This window comes from Chinchilla lanigera, unplaced genomic scaffold (genome assembly GCF_000276665.1).
Source record: "Chinchilla lanigera isolate Chin_1 unplaced genomic scaffold, ChiLan1.0 scaffold00044, whole genome shotgun sequence".
Classification (NCBI taxonomy): domain Eukaryota; kingdom Metazoa; phylum Chordata; class Mammalia; order Rodentia; family Chinchillidae; genus Chinchilla; species Chinchilla lanigera.
Window position 1 is genome coordinate 7,517,274 of NW_004955445.1, and position 20,617 is coordinate 7,537,890.

At 42.6% G+C, this 20,617-nt stretch overlaps 1 protein-coding gene across 1 annotated transcript in view; it reads left to right on the plus strand.

Moving 5' to 3' along the window:
* Window positions 1-13,555, plus strand: part of Adnp (activity-dependent neuroprotector homeobox) — a gene marked incomplete at its 5' end in the record, with an annotated part of 32,606 nt that extends 19,051 nt beyond the window's left edge. Inside the window, 4 exon segments of the mRNA XM_005392308.2 lie at window positions 790-969; window positions 3,627-3,739; window positions 5,472-5,564; window positions 8,213-13,555. Of these exon segments, the coding sequence (XP_005392365.1) occupies window positions 918-969; window positions 3,627-3,739; window positions 5,472-5,564; window positions 8,213-11,317 (3,363 nt within the window). The 3' untranslated portion in view covers window positions 11,318-13,555.
* Between the last annotated feature and the right edge of the window lie 7,062 nt (window positions 13,556-20,617).

A 20,617-nucleotide genomic window follows, 5' to 3' on the forward strand; every position in this document is an offset into this window, starting at 1 on the left:
GCTCGTAGTTAATGATGTTATATCATGATCCTTTCCCCCTGCAGATTGAGCCTATAGATAATTTCCTTATGAGCCAGACTATCTCTACCCTGTGTGTATTTAAAGAAATATTTTTGATTTTGGTATTCAGAAAGGAGAGCAGATCAGACATTTACTTACGTGGTTTTAATGAATCTGTTAAGGCCTAGCAAATCTCACATTTTTCACTTCAGCCATTTGTCTCTTGCTTTCAAAGAAAACACATTAGTAGGAGTTAGGCCTACATTAGTAAAATTTTAGTGTTTGGGCCCTATCTATAGGTGTGGGTATAATTTGCAAAGACTGACAGGAAAGAATGTGATTGATTCATTTAAAAGTGAATTTAGGGCCGGGGATGTAGCTTAGCAGCATAGTACCAGCCTGGCAAGCACCAAGCCCTGAGTTTGATTCCTGGTACCCCAAAAAAAAAGTGAATTTAAAGCATACTCAAAAATTAAGCCTACACAGGCGTGGTGATGCACGCCTGTAATCCCAGCACTCGGGAGGCTGAGGCAGGATCGTTGTGAGTTTGAGACCAGCCTGGGCTACACAGTGAGCTCAAGGCCAGCCTGAACTGCACAGCGAGACCGTCTCAAAAAGACAAAAAAAAAAAAAACAACTAAGCCTAGTTCATTAACTAGTATATGCTTACCAAAAAGCTACTTAGTCGTAAGACATTTGCAAATGTTAACTGAGTAAGCCATTGAGCTTTCCCCAAATTCTATTACAGAGTAACTATATCTTCTGACAAACTCCTGTTCTTCCTCCTAGATCTATTTCACAAGTATAATTTTGCATAAAATACCCCGTTTTCCGTCATCAGCCATGTTTGGGGTGCATGTCCAACTCTGTGCTAATCAGTCTACAGAAACGAAATACTTTTATTGGTACCCTGAGGAATGTATGCTGTTCCAGTGGAGGAGAGACCTGACAGCACAGGAGTTGTGGCAGGTGGGGATGGTTCCAAGAGGAGGCTAGACAGACAAGTACAAGTATCTGAACTTTTACACTACCTGTGTGTTCTAGGCCCCATCTTCCAGAAGAAAAATACAGTTTGAAAGGGCAAGAACTGTATCTTAGTCCTCTATTCTCTGCACAGTGATGGCAAAATAGAAGTACTCCAAAAATGGTTGAACCCATGAACGATGGATACCATTCGGTTAAATTGTGTATTTTCCTTTTTATGCCAGGAGCTGAAAGGTTTAAGGTTTGGCAGAAAGGAGCTCTCCTTGTATAAAGAACATCAAAGATCTTGATGCCAACCTGGTAAAAATGGCCATCCTGGGAACCTCAAAGCAAAACAGAGAGGATTAGCTACTAATGGGCAAATCTGGGCAGAAAGTGTTGGGTATTATTGTAAGGCATCTTCCTGAGAGTAATGATTATAAACATTTTGTTTTCAGCTCTTGAGAGAAATAAGAAAAGAGCACTTGATCTCAGGCAAAGGTTATTTCTTTATTCTGTTCTCACGTCTTATGACTTAAGTAAGGATCTTGTGTCTTAAGTTTTTAAAACAGGTTTTGAGGCTTGAGGTAATTATTGTAGAAGTTTTTTTTTTTGTTTGTTTTTATCTTTTTGGAATAGGGTCTTGCTATGCAGTTCAGGCTGGCCTTGAACTCACTTTGTAGCCCAGGCTAGCCTTAAACTCCCAGCTATCCTCCTCCTGCCTCAGCCTTCAGAGTGCTGGGACTACAGGCATGTGCTATCCCGCCCAGCCTATAGAAGTTTTAAAAGAAGAATCAGTTGGATAACATTAATGAATCCTGGAGCCAGCTATTATTGATTTGTTTAAACTTTCACTTAACAGCAAATAGTAGACTGAAAAAAACAGTAGTGGGCCGAATTCTTTTTCAAATCATAATAATTCTAACAATGCCTGGAAGAGTATGGTGGATACTTTATTTCAGGGAATTGTTTGGCTTGTGATAAGGATAGAAAAACTCAAGCAGTATGCAAGAGAAACAGTAGGGACAACCCTTTCCAGGAAGTGGGGCTATAAGGCTGGAAGGTAGTAGGGGGGAGCTTTGTTTGCTCATAGCATTCTTATAGTGGCGTGGCAGAGCATTCAGGGCTACTGTAGCCAATGCTTATCGCTAGCAAGAGGGCTATCTGGTATGATGAGACTGAGAAAGTTTTCACTGAATCCTCTTCTCTTTTGCACCCACTTAAACTTCGGTACTGCATATAGGGTATTTTAAGACTTCTAACATCCGGTACCGTACCCACATTCAGAATTTCTGGAAGTTGTTTAGATAGTTTTCACTTTTTTTTTCCATTTTTTATCATCAACCCTGATTTTTTAATTAATAAATGAAGCAACATGATATTTTATTACATTTGGATTAGTTGACTTGTGACTGGGATATTACAAATGGTAGTGATATTGTACAGTGACAGCCTTTATTAATTAGAAGACCAGATTAGCGTATGTTCCATTTGAACTGCTGTGCTTTGGCATTTGTTTTTGCTCGTTTTGATCTTTGAGCTACTTTATTCTTCAAAGTTATTTTGACTTTGGCTTATTAAATTGATAACAGATAGCTGGGCCTGGTGGCACATGCCTGTAATCCCAGCACTCAGGAGGCTGAGGCAGGAAGATGGCTTGGAGTTCAAGGCCAGCTTGAACTACACAACAAGACCCTGTCTCCAAAAACAAAAATTGATGACAAATTTTCTCACATTTTATGGGTACATTGCTGATCACATTGGAAGCTATACAGATTCTCAACTGCCCAATTTTCTTTTCTTTTTGGGGGGTACCAGGAATCAAACTCAGGACCTTGGCTTGCCAGGCAGGCACTATGCCACTGAGCTATACCCCCAACCCCTAATTTTCTTATTAAATGCAAAATTTTGGTTTTTTGAGGAACTTGAGAAAGTGGGTGTAATTTTTGATTTAACTTACTAGGTTAAACAATTTTTCAACTGCTTACATGTGGGATTTTTGTTTTTTAAAAAAATGTAAAGTCTGTAAGAGTCAGCATTTGCTCTGATATGGAGGGCCCAGCCTTCCCCTATCTCAGCGTTCTTTCTCTGGCTATATGTGAGTGCCTCCATCCAGGCATGTTGCTGGCTGAGGAGCGAGTCACACAAGCATTTACATCTTTGGTTTGGAAAGTGTACAGACACTTAAGAATTTTTCAAGAGTACCATAGCAGTGAACAGGACAGTTCCCAGTTAACAAAACCTCTTCCTGGCACTCAGGAGTGGGTGGTAACAATGCTGAAATAGTGAGCCTTTAGCTATTCTCAGAGGTTCGACATCACAAGGGAAAAAGCATTCACACTTGATTTAAAAATAATTGGTGGGTATTATTTCCCTAGTTCTCAACTTGAAGTTCACCACTGAAATGAATTTTTAAAGTCTGATCAGAATTGTGCCAGATTAGACTCAAGTCAGTCTGTATAAAATGTCCTCTTAAAAAAAATAGAAAAAAATCAGAGAGCCTATTTTTGCCTGCTTAAGTATATTCAAAATATACTAGGTAAGGATACCTATGTATCTTTTTGTCAGGTGGAGCCAGGGTTTGGGATCCTTTCACCAGTGGAATTAGTAATATTACAAGTTGTACGTGTTTTGACTTTGACTTAAATTTTTTTTTCCAATAGAAACTATGTTCCAACTTCCTGTCAACAATCTTGGCAGTTTAAGAAAAGCCCGGAAAACTGTGAAAAAAATACTTAGTGACATTGGGTTGGAATACTGTAAAGAACATATAGAAGTAAGTAGCATGCTGTTTTTCAATTTTAACATGACTTAGGTTCTGATCCATTACTTTGTGTCAGTGGTCAGAATGATTAACCATCAGGTATGATTCTGAATATTAACCACAGCAATAGCTTCACCAAACCTTTCTTAACTAGCATTACTTGTTCCCTTCTCCCTAAAACGGGCACATTCATCTTTGCATTCTGAAGCAAATCAGCTATCATGGAAGACTTAAGCTTGTCAGACATTGTACTAGAAGCTTTTAAACTGTCTAGAAATGTAGTCATTAGACCAAACTTGGGGGGATATTAGGAATTCTTACCTGCGATTTACAAATGAAGAATGAAGAAAGTAGTAGTTCAGCCTCGCAGCTGAGGAAGGGGAAGTGGGACTTGGAGCCTGTTTCTCATTCTCCTAGGCCTGAATGTTCTGGTTGTCCTTCTGCTTACTGAGGCATGGTGGTTTGGGTGTTTGTCATCTCTTTCCTCAGGATTTGAGCATTTGTTGTCCCTTTCGACCCATCAGAGGCTATTATCTTCCCTTCGCATAACAGTTTGGCCTTTACAAACTTTTTCTAGCCTTTTTATTCTATGAACTGTGTAACACCCCTACTGGGATAGCTAGTGCAATGGTGGTCTCCTTTTCCAGATCTCCTTGCTGCAGATTTTATGGGTAGTTGGTCAAAGCCTCAGGTTGAAAGGAACATTTAAAACTGTTTTTCCCCACTAACCTTTAATTTCCAGCTGCCAGGGGCGATGGCTGTCTTGTTCACCCATTTATCTCCAAGCACATAGCACAGTGCTTGGTACACAGTAGGTACTCAGAACATGTTTGAATGGAGTTGGAAGTTAAAAGGCAGTTCGTTTATGGAACAGGTTGTCTTTTCCTGAGTCCCACTAATAATACTCCAGGGTGTGTCATGGAGGCTGATGCTTCTGAGACAAAAGTGGTTTCCTTTAGTTGTGTTGTTCCCAGTGTAGAAGTAGCCCTTCTCCAACCCCTTAAGTTCAGATAGATCTGCCCTGATGAAACACAGTCCATTCACTCGGTACTCTGGGATTGTCTTCACAAAAATAAAATAATGCACATACTAAGGTGCCTTTTCTGTCCTTCGTTTGCTTTGTTCTTCCCGTTATATACTCTGGAATTTGCATGTACCTGATTTTCTTCCTGGAACTGAACCATTAGGGGACAAGGGAAGTTCTACCCTAAGACTTACTATTTTCCTAGTTGGGGGGACAGGAGGCATTAAAATTTTACATAATAGTATAAATTTTTAAAACCATACTGCTTGCTTTCTTTGAGCTTACTCTCGTAGGGATTTTAAATTCCTAAGTTTTATTTCTGACCCAACCTCTCCCTCTTTCCTTAAAATACTTTATTTTGTGCACAGAACCAGAATATCACACCTGCAAGGCTATTAATAAACATTGTTATCTTAGATTCCATTCTAGTATTGTATATAACTGAGGAATTAGTATTCTGATATATTAATAGTATGTGACTGGAGTTGAGATTTAATTAGTAAATCTGGCTGGCTATTAGGGGAGTATTTGGTAGACATAAAATGTTTAATGCCATATATGTCTTGTATTTCCTAAGAGCTTGGTCTCTCCTAGTTTAGCTTTAGGGGGTTTGATTTTCCTGTGGTTCTCCCTGGCACTAGATAAGAAGTGGGATGCATATGTGTGGTTAGTCTAGAGTTTATAGCACTGATTTTATAAACTTTTTTCACTGTTTTCTAGGATTTTAAGCAGTTTGAACCTAATGACTTTTATTTGAAAAACACTACATGGGAGGATGTAGGACTGTGGGACCCTTCACTTACAAAGAACCAGGTAAGCAGCACAGATAAGGCCCCCAAATGGCAGCATCCTTGGTGTAACTCACTCTCAGCTCTAGCCCTTTCATAGGGAGTCAGTGTTTGTGGGCACAGCCTAACATGGAACATACCAAAATTATATATTCATACTTTTCTAGTAGTAAGGAAAACTAAACACCTTATTTCTGTTGTTGGCTGGGTGGTTTTTGTCATTGGACTGAAACTTCTAAGTGTAAGAACAAAAGGAAATTTCATTTCTTAAATGTTTTGAGGCCTATAGTACACCAGTCTTTACTCAGTAAGTGCTTTGGCTCTGCAGAAATGTTCTCTCTACCATTGTGCTTATCCATTTACCCATGATTTTTCTGTGTCTCTGTTGCTACCTTTGGGTTTTCTAAAAGGAGAAGGGCCAGACTTCATCTAAGTTTTTTTTTATACAGTATCGATGGCACCCAGTCTCTTGGAAGAGTGGGAAAAGTGACCCTGCAGGATGACAGTGACAAAACGCAGCTTACTTTTTACACATTGGTCTTACAAACAGTATTAGTTCCTACTGCCAGCAAATACCAATAGATGAAGATACAGTGAAGGGCCGTGGATTTTGGTCAGTGGCACAGTACCTGCCTGGCAAACATGAGGTCCTGAGTTCGATTCCTGGTACCCAAAAAAAAAAAGATAATGAAGGTGGAGTTGTTGATACTTTCTTTTTCCTTAGGGAGAAGTGATTGTGAATCACATTATAATTCTAATTCTGTCCTCGAGATCTTTTTATCTGTTAGAATATACTTAGAGCCCAGAAGTATGAATTTCTTGCCCCCTCACATATTTAAGATGATTTATTGTTGTTAATACCCTAGGAAAGGTACATTTTCTGGTGAGACACATTATATGTCAGATTTATGAATGAAGAAGCTTCATAACTTAGTGCTAGGGAAGATTTGTGCTTTAAGGAAAAGCAGCTTTTTTTGTTTAATTACTAGTATCTGAAGCAAAGCTGGTTTCTAGGGGAAAAAGTAATCTTTCAGGGACACCAATCATGGAAGTATTAGTGATCCTAATTCTGAAAGTTGCTCATGGGGACTGGGGATTTAGCTCAGTGGCGCAGCCCCTGCCTACTGGCAAGCATGAGGTCCTGAGTTCGATTCCTGGTACCAAAAAAAGTGAAAGTTGTTCCTTTGATAGCCGTATGTAAAGTATGATAGGAAAGTACACTGAATGTTTAAATTAAAACTTAACTATACTTAAAAGACACTTTGCATTTAATCCCTCTCAAAATAATCCCTGACTTTGCTTATACTTAACCCACCATTCTTGCCACACTCTGAAGCAGTTTTGAAAGTTCTCTTTTGTGAACATCTTTAGTTAACACGGTCATAATTGCCTGGGTGTGCTGTCCTGAATTGATTCAAAATGTTTACTTCTCGTGGTCATTTTGACTTGGAGAGAGAGCCAAAAGTCACATGGCAGCAGTTATGGTGAGCAAGGGAATGAGGACCATGATGGTTTCTTCGAGCCTGCTTTTTTATTGGATGGCACTTTTTTATTGGATGGCAGCAGCATTCACTGTATTTTCAGCTGCACCTGGAAAGGCACTCAGAAAAGACTTCCGAACCGCTTCAGAAAAGGCAAGAACAATGTGATGTGTAAGGGGGCAATCTTAGAGGAAATAACAGCAGTGTGTCTTTTATTGTAGTTCTTTTTAAAAATTTGGGCATTCATCATATATTTTGATCATCTCTTCTATTCTGCAGTGTCTTATTTTTAAAAAACATTCACCTCACACAGTCTGAAGGACATTTTTAATTAACTTACTAATTTGAATAAAAGCAGTTGTCATTTTATTAGTCCTTTTGAAGATACTCTGCTTACTTGAGAAGGTACAGCCAGGCATATGCAAGAGAGATGGCTTCAAATCATTAGTTTTAGAATCAGCAGTGAAATCTGAATACTACACTATATACTTAAAATTAGAGAAAAAAATGTTTGAGATTTGCCCTTTTATCTGAAAAATCTTCCGTGTTGGAAAGGCTTAAAGGATATATCTAGAGTTGTCTAGTTGCTCTAAAATACCCTGGGCCCAGGATTTTACTATAGTATTAACCTGATGCAGTTAGCAACTTCCTAATTCACGATTATTTCACATAGTTTATTCTTGTTATTTCTAATTGTAAATGTTCGTTCTGAAGCCATTTATTTGTCTTTGGTTCATCTGAAGCCAATCAACAGATATGACAGTGGTCTTCTCTAAACATTGGGAAAGAACTTAGCATTTGGTTTTGTTTTTGTTTTTTTGAGACAGGGTCTTGCTCTGTAATTCAGGCTGGTCTTGAACTTACTGTGTAACCCAGGCTGGCCTCGAACTCAAAGCAGTCCTTCTGCCTCAGCCTCCTGAGTGCTGGAATTACAGGCATGAGCCACCACTCCTGGCCATTTAGTTTCTGATTTATACTGGTGGACATAAATCTTTTTGGTTTAAAGTAGCTTTTTGATATGAGTTTCTCATTCATAAATATATTCTGCTAGAGGAAAAAAACACAGAAATCACATTACAGAGTTTGTGGTAAAAATAGCATTCTGAGAAGGGAGAGCACATGTTTAAAACCTAAAATCTGTTACTGCCTACCTAAAGTGACATTCTGATTCTAGTTTCTGTGTTTTCTTCAGGACTATCGGACAAAACCTTTTTGCTGCAGCGCTTGTCCATTTTCCTCAAAATTCTTCTCTGCCTACAAAAGTCATTTCCGGAATGTCCATAGTGAAGACTTTGAAAATAGGATTCTCCTTAATTGCCCTTATTGTACCTTCAACGCAGACAAAAAGACTTTGGAAACACACATTAAAATATTTCATGCTCCAAACGCCAGCGCACCAAGTAGCAGCCTCAGCACTTTCAAAGATAAAAACAAAAACGATGGCCTTAAACCTAAGCAGGCTGACAGTGTAGAGCAAGCTGTTTATTACTGTAAGAAGTGCACTTACCGAGATCCTCTTTATGAAATAGTTAGGAAGCACATTTACAGGGAACATTTTCAACATGTGGCAGCACCTTACATAGCAAAGGCAGGAGAAAAATCACTCAATGGTGCAGTCCCCTTAGGCTCAAACGCCCGGGAAGAGTGTAGTATTCACTGCAAGCGATGCCTTTTCATGCCAAAGTCCTATGAAGCTTTGGTACAACATGTCATCGAAGACCATGAACGCATAGGCTATCAAGTCACTGCCATGATTGGGCACACCAATGTAGTGGTTCCCCGATCCAAACCCTTGATGCTAATTGCTCCCAAACCTCAAGAGAAAAAGGGCATGGGACTCCCCCCAAGAATTGGTTCCCTTGCTTCTGGAAACGTCCGGTCTTTACCATCACAGCAGATGGTGAATCGACTATCAGTACCAAAGCCTAACTTAAATTCCACGGGAGTCAACATGATGTCCAATGTTCACCTGCAGCAGAACAACTATGGAGTCAAATCTGTAGGCCAGGGCTACAGCGTTGGTCAGTCCATGAGACTGGGGCTAGGTGGCAACGCGCCCGTTTCCATCCCTCAGCAGTCTCAGTCTGTGAAGCAGTTACTTCCAAGTGGAAATGGAAGATCTTACGGGCTTGGGGCAGAGCAGAGGTCTCAGGCACCAGCAAGATACTCCCTACAGGCTGCTAATGCCTCTTCTCTCTCATCGGGCCAGTTAAAGTCTCCTTCCCTCTCCCAGTCTCAGGCCTCCAGGGTACTAGGTCAGCCCAGTTCCAAACCCACCACAGCTGCCACCGGCCCTCCCCCAGGTAATACTTCCGCAACTCAAAAGTGGAAAATTTGTACAATCTGTAATGAGCTTTTTCCTGAAAATGTCTATAGTGTGCACTTCGAAAAAGAACATAAAGCTGAGAAAGTCCCAGCAGTAGCCAACTATATTATGAAAATACACAATTTTACTAGCAAATGCCTCTACTGTAATCGCTATTTGCCCACAGATACCTTGCTCAACCATATGTTAATTCATGGTCTGTCTTGTCCATATTGCCGTTCTACTTTCAATGATGTGGAAAAGATGGCTGCTCATATGAGAATGGTTCACATTGATGAAGAGATGGGACCTAAGACGGATTCTACTTTGAGTTTCGATTTGACATTGCAGCAGGGCAGTCACACTAACATCCATCTCCTGGTAACCACGTACAACCTGAGGGATGCCCCAGCTGAATCTGTTGCTTATCATGCCCAAAATAACCCTCCACTTCCTCCAAAGCCACAGCCAAAAGTTCAGGAAAAGGCAGATATTCCTGTTAAAAGTTCACCTCAAGCTGCAGTGCCCTATAAAAAAGATGTCGGGAAAACTCTCTGCCCTCTTTGCTTTTCGATCCTAAAAGGACCCATATCTGATGCACTTGCACATCATTTACGAGAAAGGCACCAAGTTATTCAGACAGTTCACCCAGTTGAGAAAAAGCTCACCTACAAATGTATCCATTGTCTTGGTGTGTATACCAGCAACATGACCGCCTCGACTATCACTCTGCATTTGGTTCACTGCAGGGGTGTTGGAAAGACCCAGAATGGCCAGGATAAGACAAATGCACCTTCTCGGCTTAATCAGTCTCCAGGCCTGGCGCCTGTCAAGCGTACCTATGAGCAGATGGAATTTCCCTTACTGAAAAAACGAAAGTTAGATGATGATAGTGATTCACCCAGCTTCTTTGAAGAGAAACCTGAAGAGCCTGTTGTTTTAGCTTTAGACCCCAAGGGTCATGAAGATGATTCCTATGAAGCTAGGAAAAGCTTTCTAACAAAGTATTTTAACAAACAGCCGTATCCTACCAGGAGAGAAATTGAGAAGTTAGCAGCCAGTTTATGGTTGTGGAAGAGTGACATTGCTTCCCATTTCAGTAACAAAAGGAAGAAGTGTGTTCGTGACTGCGAGAAGTATAAGCCTGGTGTGTTGCTGGGCTTTAACATGAAAGAGTTAAATAAAGTCAAACATGAGATGGATTTTGATGCTGAGTGGCTATTTGAAAACCATGATGAGGATTCCAGAGTCAATGCTAGTAAGACTGTTGACAAGAAGCTTAACCTTGGGAAGGAGGAGGACAGTTCATCAGATAGTTTTGAAAATTTGGAAGAAGAGTCCAATGGCAGCGGTAGCCCTTTTGACCCCGTTTTTGAAGTTGAGCCCAAAATCCCTAATGATAACCCAGAGGAACATGTACCGAAGGTAATTCCTGAGGATGCTCTAGAATCTGAAGAGAAGCTAGACCAAAAAGAGGAGGATGGTTCAAAATACGAAACTATTCATTTGACTGAGGAACCAGCCAAACTAATGCATGACGCTTCTGATAGTGAGGTTGACCAAGATGATGTTGTTGAGTGGAAAGAGGGTGCTTCCCCATCTGAGAGCGGGCCTGGTTCCCAGCAGGTGTCAGACTTTGAGGATAACACATGTGAAATGAAACCAGGAACCTGGTCTGACGAGTCTTCCCAGAGTGAAGAGACGAGCAGTAAGCCAGCTGCCAAAAAAAAGGCTACCATACAAGGTGACAGAGAGCAGTTAAAATGGAAGAATAGTTCCTATGGAAAAGTTGAAGGATTTTGGTCCAAGGACCAGTCACAGTGGAAGAATGCATCTGAGAATAATGAGCGCTTACCTAACCCCCAGATCGAGTGGCAGAATAGCACAATTGACAGTGAGGATGGGGAGCAGTTTGACAACATGACTGATGGAGTGGCTGAGCCAATGCACGGCAGCTTAACGGGAGTTAAACTAAGCAGCCAGCAGGCATAAGTGGCTGGCCTCACTGCGCTGGGGACGTGCGACAGCCAGGAGTTCATTTTTCCTCCAGTCTGACTGCAAAGCCGTCTTAACTGGTACTGCCTTGTGATGACTGGTCAGCGGGCTGTGGGGACAGTTGCAGTCCCAGTGGTTATTTCTGAGTCTGTGACACGTGATTGGCTGATCGTAGTTTGAGCCTTTTCTGATAGACATGGTAACTATGAAAAACCAGTACGCTGGTGGCTCACGAACGCACATGAGGAAAAGCAGAGGTTTGTTTTATCTGCCTTTTCAACATTTCTTTCCCTCTGTAAAATGTTCGGTTGGATGTCTTTGAGAAGCGTTGTGCTGACTCGCGTGGTAGTATAGGGCCAACACACAAGCTACCAGTCTAACGTGTACAGTAGACTTTGGGAAAATCGATTTTTTTTCATGTATTCATTCTGAATAGTTGAAATGTATATTTGTACAGTCTTTTAGACCTATTCAAGTGATGCTTATGGTATTGTTACTGTGTGCCCATCATAGATGTTTCTTTTTTTAGTGTTGCCCTTGCTGTGTAATAAATGCTCTATCTAGTTTCCCTAGCAAAAGCTTGAACCTGCGCTAGTATGAACCTTTGGACAGACTTAGTTTTTGCACATAACCTTGTACAATCTTGCAACAGAGGCCAGTCACATAAAATATATATATCTGGACTCTCTTGTATTATAGAATTTTTCTTGTTCTGAATATCCTTGACATTACAACTGTCAAAAACTGGTATTTCAGATGTTTCTGAAATCTTTTAAGCTAAAATCACATGCAAGAATTGACTTTGCAGCTACTAATTTTGACACCTTTTAGATCTGTATAAAAGTGTGTTGTGTTAAAGCAGCAAACCAAATGAGTGCTGCATTTTGGATATTTAGTTTTCTCTTTAGTTAAACACCACCCTGGTGTATTCATTTATACCATCTAATATATGACACACTGTGTAGTATGTATAATTTTGTGATCTTTATTTCCCTTTGTATTCATTTTAAGCATCTAAATAAATTGCTGTATTGTGCTTAATGTAAATACTTGCTTTATTACATATGACAGTCCTGAGTGTCCATCATATCTTACGCCATTTGATGTCATGGCGCACTCACCAGAGACAGAAGCCACAGTCGCCAAGGAAACTTATGTGGAAGATCTTAAATTTGCATAAAGATTGCTTTCTCTCACGGCACCTATTATAAATTATTTTGTGTGTTTTCCCCCTTTTAATTGCAAAAGTAAACATCCTTGAGTTTTTCACTTCCCCTTTTGTTAAGGAACAGAGCCTGCATATTAATGTAAATATCTCAGTGATAAAAGGATGTAAACAGAAATTGGCATATTCTGCCAGTAGAATCTTCATGCCCTGATACTGTTGTGTTAATTTTTACCTTAACATAGGAACGATTGTACTAAATAGGCAACTGCTCTTTGTTAAACTCCCTTTGACCCATCTTGCTATTGAGAAAAGGGCTTTCGAGAGCACGCTGGGGGCATCAGGAGGGAAGAGCTGGTGTATGTGCTGTGTGCAGGTTCCCGAGAGCAGCTTGTGCTAACAGCAGGAGGTTACAAGAAGGCGGAAATGGGCCGCCATTTTCAGCAGTTACAATGGGGTGCCCCATCCCTGCTGAACTTGGTCAGTCACCTTGCAGGGACATGAGTCTTAAGAAACCTGAAGTGGCTGGCTTGTGTCATTTGTAATTTCCAAGAAAAAGAATTGTTGAGACTCTGTAAAATGTTACACTTCTCAAAAAAAAAGATGAAGCATAAACTATAATTTTCTTAAGTACCTGGCCCTACTACAGAGCTTTTTGAGATCTGTTTTACCAGATAGGTTATAAATTCTGTGTGTGCCAGCTAACGGGCAGGCTATTCCTGAATTCAAATGCTACAGATTACTAAATAACAAATACCAGCTGAATTTAACCATCTCACGTCTGTGGGAATTACTCTGCCTAATTAACAGGTGGGAAGAACTTAGCCTGGGATCGAGAAAGCACTAAGGAGACTTTGTACGAAGAGGGTTGGGGCAGGGTGGGCACCTGGGGTCCTGGTTGGACATTTGAACAGACAGATGAGGATTCTTCTCTGCTACGGGGGTGGGAGTGGGCCTCTGGCACTGAGAGGGATTTTTAGCACTTAAAAAGAGTTGGAAAATAAAAGATTCCCAACTGGAAATGTTGCAGAAGCCCTGAAAGTGTCTCAATAAAAGCCATTTTAAAAGAACGCTGTTGCTACTGTTTAATTTTTAAAACATTTGGAGGTCATTTGACTGAAAAACCATAGCAATCTGTCACAGTTTGAGAATGCCCCTAACTGTGAGCCAAACGATTGTGTAGATACCTAATTGGGAGAAACCTAAGTCCTTCCAAAGAGCTTGTCCTTTTTGCCCTTCGCATTTTCTTGCGGCAGTGAATTCCAGAGTCAGGCTGGCTGTGACTGCGCTTTCTCCCTCTTGTCAGCACACGGAAGCGTTTTCTCATCCCATCTTTGCCTCCTTGTCATTGTGCAGAACAGGGAGATGTCTGTTCAACACGCTTGTCTCCATGGAGAACAGCATGTGCCCTTACTGCCTATGGTTGTGGCCGTTAGATACAGGTGTCTTCCTGTCTGTGAAGATGAGCCTTTCCGAGGTAAGAAATGAGTGTCAGGCTTTGCAAACTCACCTCTTAAAAGATGGGAATTCCCTGTGTGAAACACTTCAGTAGAAGTGATTAATCCTGTTCTATTGCTGTAGAGAGGAGTGTGTCCTTTACCTCAGCTTCAGCCTGCCACCCTGACCCCCAAGATGGAGCCCAGAAATCACCTCCAAGTTATTCTATGACCATAAGGTTTGAGGAGCACTTAGCCTGAGCGATGGAAAGTCTCCTAGAACAAAGTGGAACATGCTGTACAGGCAATGAATTTTTCTACCCAGTGTTCATTATTTCTAACCCACAATGCAACAGGGAACATCTCAGGTGTAAAAATACTACAAGATTAGAAATAAAAGGGGAGGCTGCTACCAGCATCCTGAGATGTTTGCCCAACATAACAGCTGCTCAGGAGATGGTTGCAGCTGAATCAAGCTTAAAAGTAAAACATTTCTCCCTGCAAGTACTGGTTTAAAGTCAAGACTGGCATGGGTGTGATAGTGCATGCATGAAATTCCAGTACTCGGGAGGCTGAGGCAGGAGGGTCACTGCAAATTTGAGGCCAGCGTGGGCTACAGAGTGAGTTCTAAGGGCAGCCCAAACTGTACAGTGAAACCCTGACTGAAAAATAAAGCCCAGACATGCACCAGAGTCACCCATTTAGTATGTCTTTATCCTGCTACTTCCCGTCTACCCGTTCCACTTAGAACGTGAGCATTCAACTGTAAGTAGAAAGGCCGGGGATGTATCTGTGGCACAGGTGCTTGCCTGCCAAATGCAAGGTCCTGAGTTCAATCCCCAGTACCAAAAAAAAAAAAAAGCCCTATCAACTGTAAGTTGAATATATGTGGAGTTGCTACTTTGAAGGGGTTGTGTCCAAAGTCAGCATCTGGGAGGCAGAAGTTACAATATAGTAACAAACCCTCAAGTCATCCTTTCAGAGTCTGCCAACTAAGGACAGGGAAGTCCAGAGTCATTTCTGTGAGAAAGCTGCGTGGAATAAAGGGCAGAACCTTCTCTACTATGTGTTTAAGTGATTTTCCTTGCATGTATGTTTCTCAAAACTTCATGGGGCCAATCCAAACCTCTCCCCCACTCCAGGCGCCACCTGGCCTCAAGGTACAAGATCATTTAAACTGCCTTTGCAATAAAAACCTTGCTGTACCTTTATTAATGTCTTATTGAAATAAATTGATAGCCTAATAGATTGAGTACCCTTAAGAAACTAATAAAAGCAGCTAAAAATAAAAGAGCTTTTCAGACGTACTGGCTGCCTTCTAGACTAGAGCAGACTGTGACAGCTGTGTGCCGGAGACAGCCATCTGGGAGTGTAGGAATCAAAAGAAGACCCTGCCTTGGAATCTGAGGAGGAAGACCCAGCTGCAGGACTTGCATGTTGTAACTGCGAGACAGACGCTGCCTCCGCTTCCCAGAAGAGAGGGCCTGGAGAGGCTCCACCTGTTCCCGGAGGAGGGGCCCCCAGGTGAGCGACTCGCTCACGCTCCTGCCGGCGCACCAGAAACTCGGCCTGTGTGAATCCTTACCCACTCAGATGTTTTCTGAACATTTGAATCCTTACCCACTCAGATGTTTTCTGAAGCATTTTCCAGCAACTAGTAGTGCACTAGATCCAAGACGCCCAAGTCCTGCAAGCAGACCTGCCATAGTTCTCTCCACAACTCAAAACACGGAAAGAAAAGAAAAACCTGCAGAGGGACTATCAGCTCCAGGCTCTAGGTGCTGACCTTACTGGAAGGTGCAGAGAACTAACATCCCCAAATCCCAGCTGGCAAAGGTGGTGCGTGCTCAGATCTGGGACATCTGCACAGCCTTGGCACTGCGTAAAGACGAGCCTTGTAACAGGCGCCCTTAGGAGGACTAAAGAAGTACAGGAGCCCCAGCGTAAGCTAACTGCACTTTACCTGGCTCCGTGTTCCCCAGACTACTCATGCACCCTGCCGTTGTCATTTTTGCCACATCTGCCTAATAACTGCTTTGTTTGGTATGTTTAACTCTCCTTTTCAAATGGAAAACTACGGCACTAAAAGAACTCACACAGTTTAACATAATGAAGGTAGCCATAAAAATACAAAACGATGCCTAGTTTGTACGTATGAAACATGTTAAACTTGCCACCCATCACTGTGCTGAGTGGTCTAAGCCTGCGACTTGCTCTGCTTGTTAAAGGAAAACCAGAGCCGGATCCAGGCCAGATGAGACTTTCCCCTTGGCCCGGGCGGCTGAAAGAATGAAAGGCGCCTTATCTCCGCGTGGCTCCTGTTAACCTCCCGCACACTCCGTGGCACTGACCCAGGAGCCTGCAGGTGGGCCCCATGCCCCCTGGGGCACCAGCTCCCAGTGCCTTCCAGGAAGTCTGCTTCCTTTAGCAGTGATCACCAACTTGCTCTACCAAGCTGTAGACCTTTTTATATAAATAATTTGCAGGTTACAGGAAATCCAACTCAGCCTGGGTTTAATTAAGAGGACAGGGCACCGGCTGCTCAGCGACGTCGTTGGCAAGAGCTGTGATTCTCTCTTGCCATCCACAAGGTCACTTTCATCTTAGGCAGGTGCCCTGCTGTTCGTGAGGTGCTTCCCAGTCGCTCTGAAGTGGGGCTGCTTCAGTATGGAGCCAAATTGGGCTGATGGGATGTTCCTGAGCCAGTTCGGAGCCGAGGGGCTCAGTCCAGAAGCACTCAGCCAGGCAGAGTGAGCGGGATTAGCTGCCTGACACTAGGCAGGCGGCTCCTCTAGAGTGGAGGTGGAGTCAACCCAAACCAGAAACCAGTTCAAACCCAGGTCCAGGTTAAGCTCAGGAAAGAAGAGGGAACACGGACCCTACCCTTCAAACGGAATCATGTGACTGAGAAGAGCTGGAATGGAAAACGCAGTACCTCCAACGAAGAAGCACAGCAAATGCTCCTTCAAAATCTCGTGCCTGGTGTTCCTAAAGCAGGACTCCGCCCTGGCTGCATATGGAAGTCAGCTGGGGAGCTTGCGAGTGGAGGGGGTACCCGCTACAGATCAGACTAACTGGGCTGCACCTGGCCCAGCTGATTCCAACACGCAGCCGAGACTGGCAAGCACCGCTTTACAGGGATGCGCAGGACGACGCATTGGCGACCGGCAGTTTGGTATGTGAGCCCATTTCTTCTGCTTCCCTCCATTCAGCAGAACTGCAGAGCAGCCACGCTCAGAGAGGTGACCTGTGTCTAAAAAAACAGTGTTATGTGTATAAACTCCTGCTCCAAGTTCCCCTTGATTCACCGGGGCACTAAACAGAATCCTTGCTCCCTGGACAGTCACTGCGGCTGCAGCAGCCCTGAGGCTCCTGGGGAAGACACAAGGAGAAAAGCTCAAACCTTGTTATGGGTGCTCCGCTAGCCTCCTCCATCTCCTTTGCTGAATGCCTGGCTCCCAGAAAATGAGATCACCTGTTATATCCACAGCAGAGCTTCTCCCCAGAAGATCCAGGGAGAACATCCTCCCGGTGGAAGAGGTAGCCTCTAGCTCACAGACTTCACTGGCTTGGTTCTCCAGACACACTGTGCTCGTCCTGACCAAATACTGTACACATCACTTGCAGCTCCCTCCAGCTCCTTCCCCATGTGGAACCACTGGGTGCGGCCTGTCAGAAGTCCCACTGTGCCTCAGACCTACAAACCCAGTACCCTGCACCCACTCAGCTATTTGCAGGCTTAAAATGTATCCATGTTATCGCCAGTCTGAATTTCAATGCTTCTGAATGTGCAGCAAGTCCACAAGCCGCAGGGAGATTCTGTGACAGGTACATGCAATCAGAAGTGCTTTAAACTCTCCCCAGCCCTGGCTTCATGTGTGGCTAACCAGGGCAAGTGGAGAGATTTGCTTTAAGATTGGGGAGGGACATTCTTGTGCACCAGCAAGTGCCTGGGACAACAAAACATGTCCAGAGGGCTAGGGATCCCTGCAAGCATTAAGGGGTGTCTACCTGGCCTGTAACCCTCTTCCCCCAAAGCTCCCCTTCTCACCCCAAGAACAGTTTTTATTGAATAGTGGCCAGATTTTGTCAACATTTTCTCTGCATCCAGTGAAATGATGAGGTGCTTTTTTGTCCTTTTTAAATATGATGTGTTATGCTGATTTTTCTGATGTTAAACCAACCTTGCATTCCTGAGAGAAAAATCTGTTTGGTCATGGTATATAATCCGTTTTCTGTGTTTCTGGACTTGCTTGGCTGATACTTTGTTGGTTTTGCATTTGTATTCATAAGGGATGTTGGTCAGGAATTTTCCTATGTTTACTTGGTTATCAGTCACCCCCTAATCAGCAGCCTTGACCACACATACTCCTATAGCAGGACCTGCCCATGCTGGGTAGTTCAAATTTGTACCAGCCAGACTGCCAGTTTCTGGGACTGCAGTGAGCCTCCTCACAGCTGCCGTCCTCTACCATGGAAACTCTACCCAGATGTTTCTTCACCACCCAGTTCCTTGGAATAAATTCACCATGGTCTGGGGATCACTAGATCTAAGGGTTTTCAAATGCCCAGAAGGGCCAGGCAAGTGGAAGGCATTAGTGGGGTAATCTGAGTATAAGCTATGTCTGCAGAGCAATCCCTCTGAGGGCCTCAGTGCCAGCTCATTGCTGTGTAATCCTCGGGTTCCAGATACCCAGATTTCCGGAAGAAACAGGAAGCCTTCTTTATGTAGACTCCCCATTGTTGTTGCTGACAATTGATTTTGCTTTTGCTGTGCTAAGATTGAACCTAAGAGTCAGTATCACTGAGCTACATCCCCAACTTTTTTTGTTTGAGACACCATTGAATTGCCCAGGCAGGCTCAAATTTGCAGTCCTCCATGCCTCCGCCTCATGAGTGGCTGGGATTACAGGTGTGCACCACCATACCCATCCTGGAAACTGATTTCACTTTTTATTTTTTGAGACAGGGTCTCACTCACTAATACATGATGGCCTGAAACTTGCTGTGCAGGTCAGGCTGACCCCAAACTTGAAACCCTCCTGCCTCAGCCTTCCAAGTGCTGGCTGCTGGCAACAGACTTTAATTTTCTGAATAGTTAACACCAAAATACCAAAAACTAAAAGGCAGAAGAGAGGAGAGGGCATCTCTCACCCCAAACAGATATCTACTGTCCTCAAATTTGTATTTATCCTGAGAATGTTCATTTTCACATAGACGGCAGTGCACGTATACATTTTCTGCCTTTGGCCTTCATATCTTGACCCCAACTAATAAGCAATTCCTAATCCCCCTTTACAGTTTCATAGTATTCTATCTCATGGACGTGCTGTAACAGAACCAATCCCATATCGGGCACCACTCAGGCTCCATCCCATCTTGCTATTTCAATGCACAGTGACTAACCCTGTGCACTTACTGCTGCTTCTGTGTAAGCTGGGTCCTCAAGGTGGGGTTGCTGAGTCTGAAGACATAGACACATTTCTCATTTTCACAGGTTGTGCCAGTTGGCCATGAGAATCCATAGTTGTCCAATTTTTCCCAACAGTGTCACCAAAGATTTTAATCTTTGTTGCCTGATAGGTGAAGCATCTAATTTTCAGAATTTTTTTTTTCAGGCAGAATTAGGGAGTGGGGGACAGGGCAGGGCCTCACACTCGCTAGGCAAGTGCTCTAACACAGCTACATTCTCATGCCCCTGGGAGTAATTCCAGTTTCTCTCAAACTTATATACTGAGGTTGAGTAGCTTTTCATATTTTTAAATACCTTCTGCATTCTCTAGTTTTCCTGTTATTTATTCATAGGTGCTATTAACATATTAGGGAGACTATCACCTCATAACATGAGTTTCAAATACAGTTTCCCAGTATGTCATTTGCCTTGAATTTGCTTAGGACTTTGCTTTGTTTTAGGATGTGGGGGTTGAGCTTTCTGTTTTGCTATGCAAAAATTTTAATTATATCTATAAATAAATTTTATAGATATAATCAAATTTATCGCCTTGTGGCTTCTGGGTTTTGCATTGCTCTCTGATGCTTTTGCCTACTTCTTCAACAACTGTATTTATACGTTTAACTCCTTAATCCATTTGGGATTCTGGATCTGTTCCAAGTGTGCAGAGTGAGGTATGGGGCTCCCTTTCTCTCAGTGGTGGCAAACCTAAGACACATGTGCCACAGGGGGCATGCACAGTCTTTTCTGTTGGCACATGAGCCAAGTCACCCTGGCATCGTCCCAGTAGCCGAGTATCAGATAACAGTACTCATAAGGGCCATACTCCTGCTTGGAAAGAGGTACTGGCGTCAGGTACCATTGTCACGAGCAACAACTCATTAGCTGTGACACATCCGAGCTTCCACCTGGCTGGTCAGTGTGCTGCCAAGGATACAGATACAGATAGATACAGATACATTTGCTTGGACTGGCTGTCAGTTTTAATAGATTCATTTTTATTAACATGATTTTAGCTTTGAGTTTTCTTATAAAAAAACTGAAATTCAGTATCTAAGATTTAGTATAGAGATGTTATAATTAAGAAACTGAGATTCTTTTAATGTGCTGTCCCTATGCCATATTTGAATCTGTAGCATCATATTTAGTTGTTTGTGAAGAATTTATGAAAGGAAGGATATATATATATGTATTTGCTTGGACTGGCTATGAGTATATTTTATTTTTAATTTTTATTTTAAAGA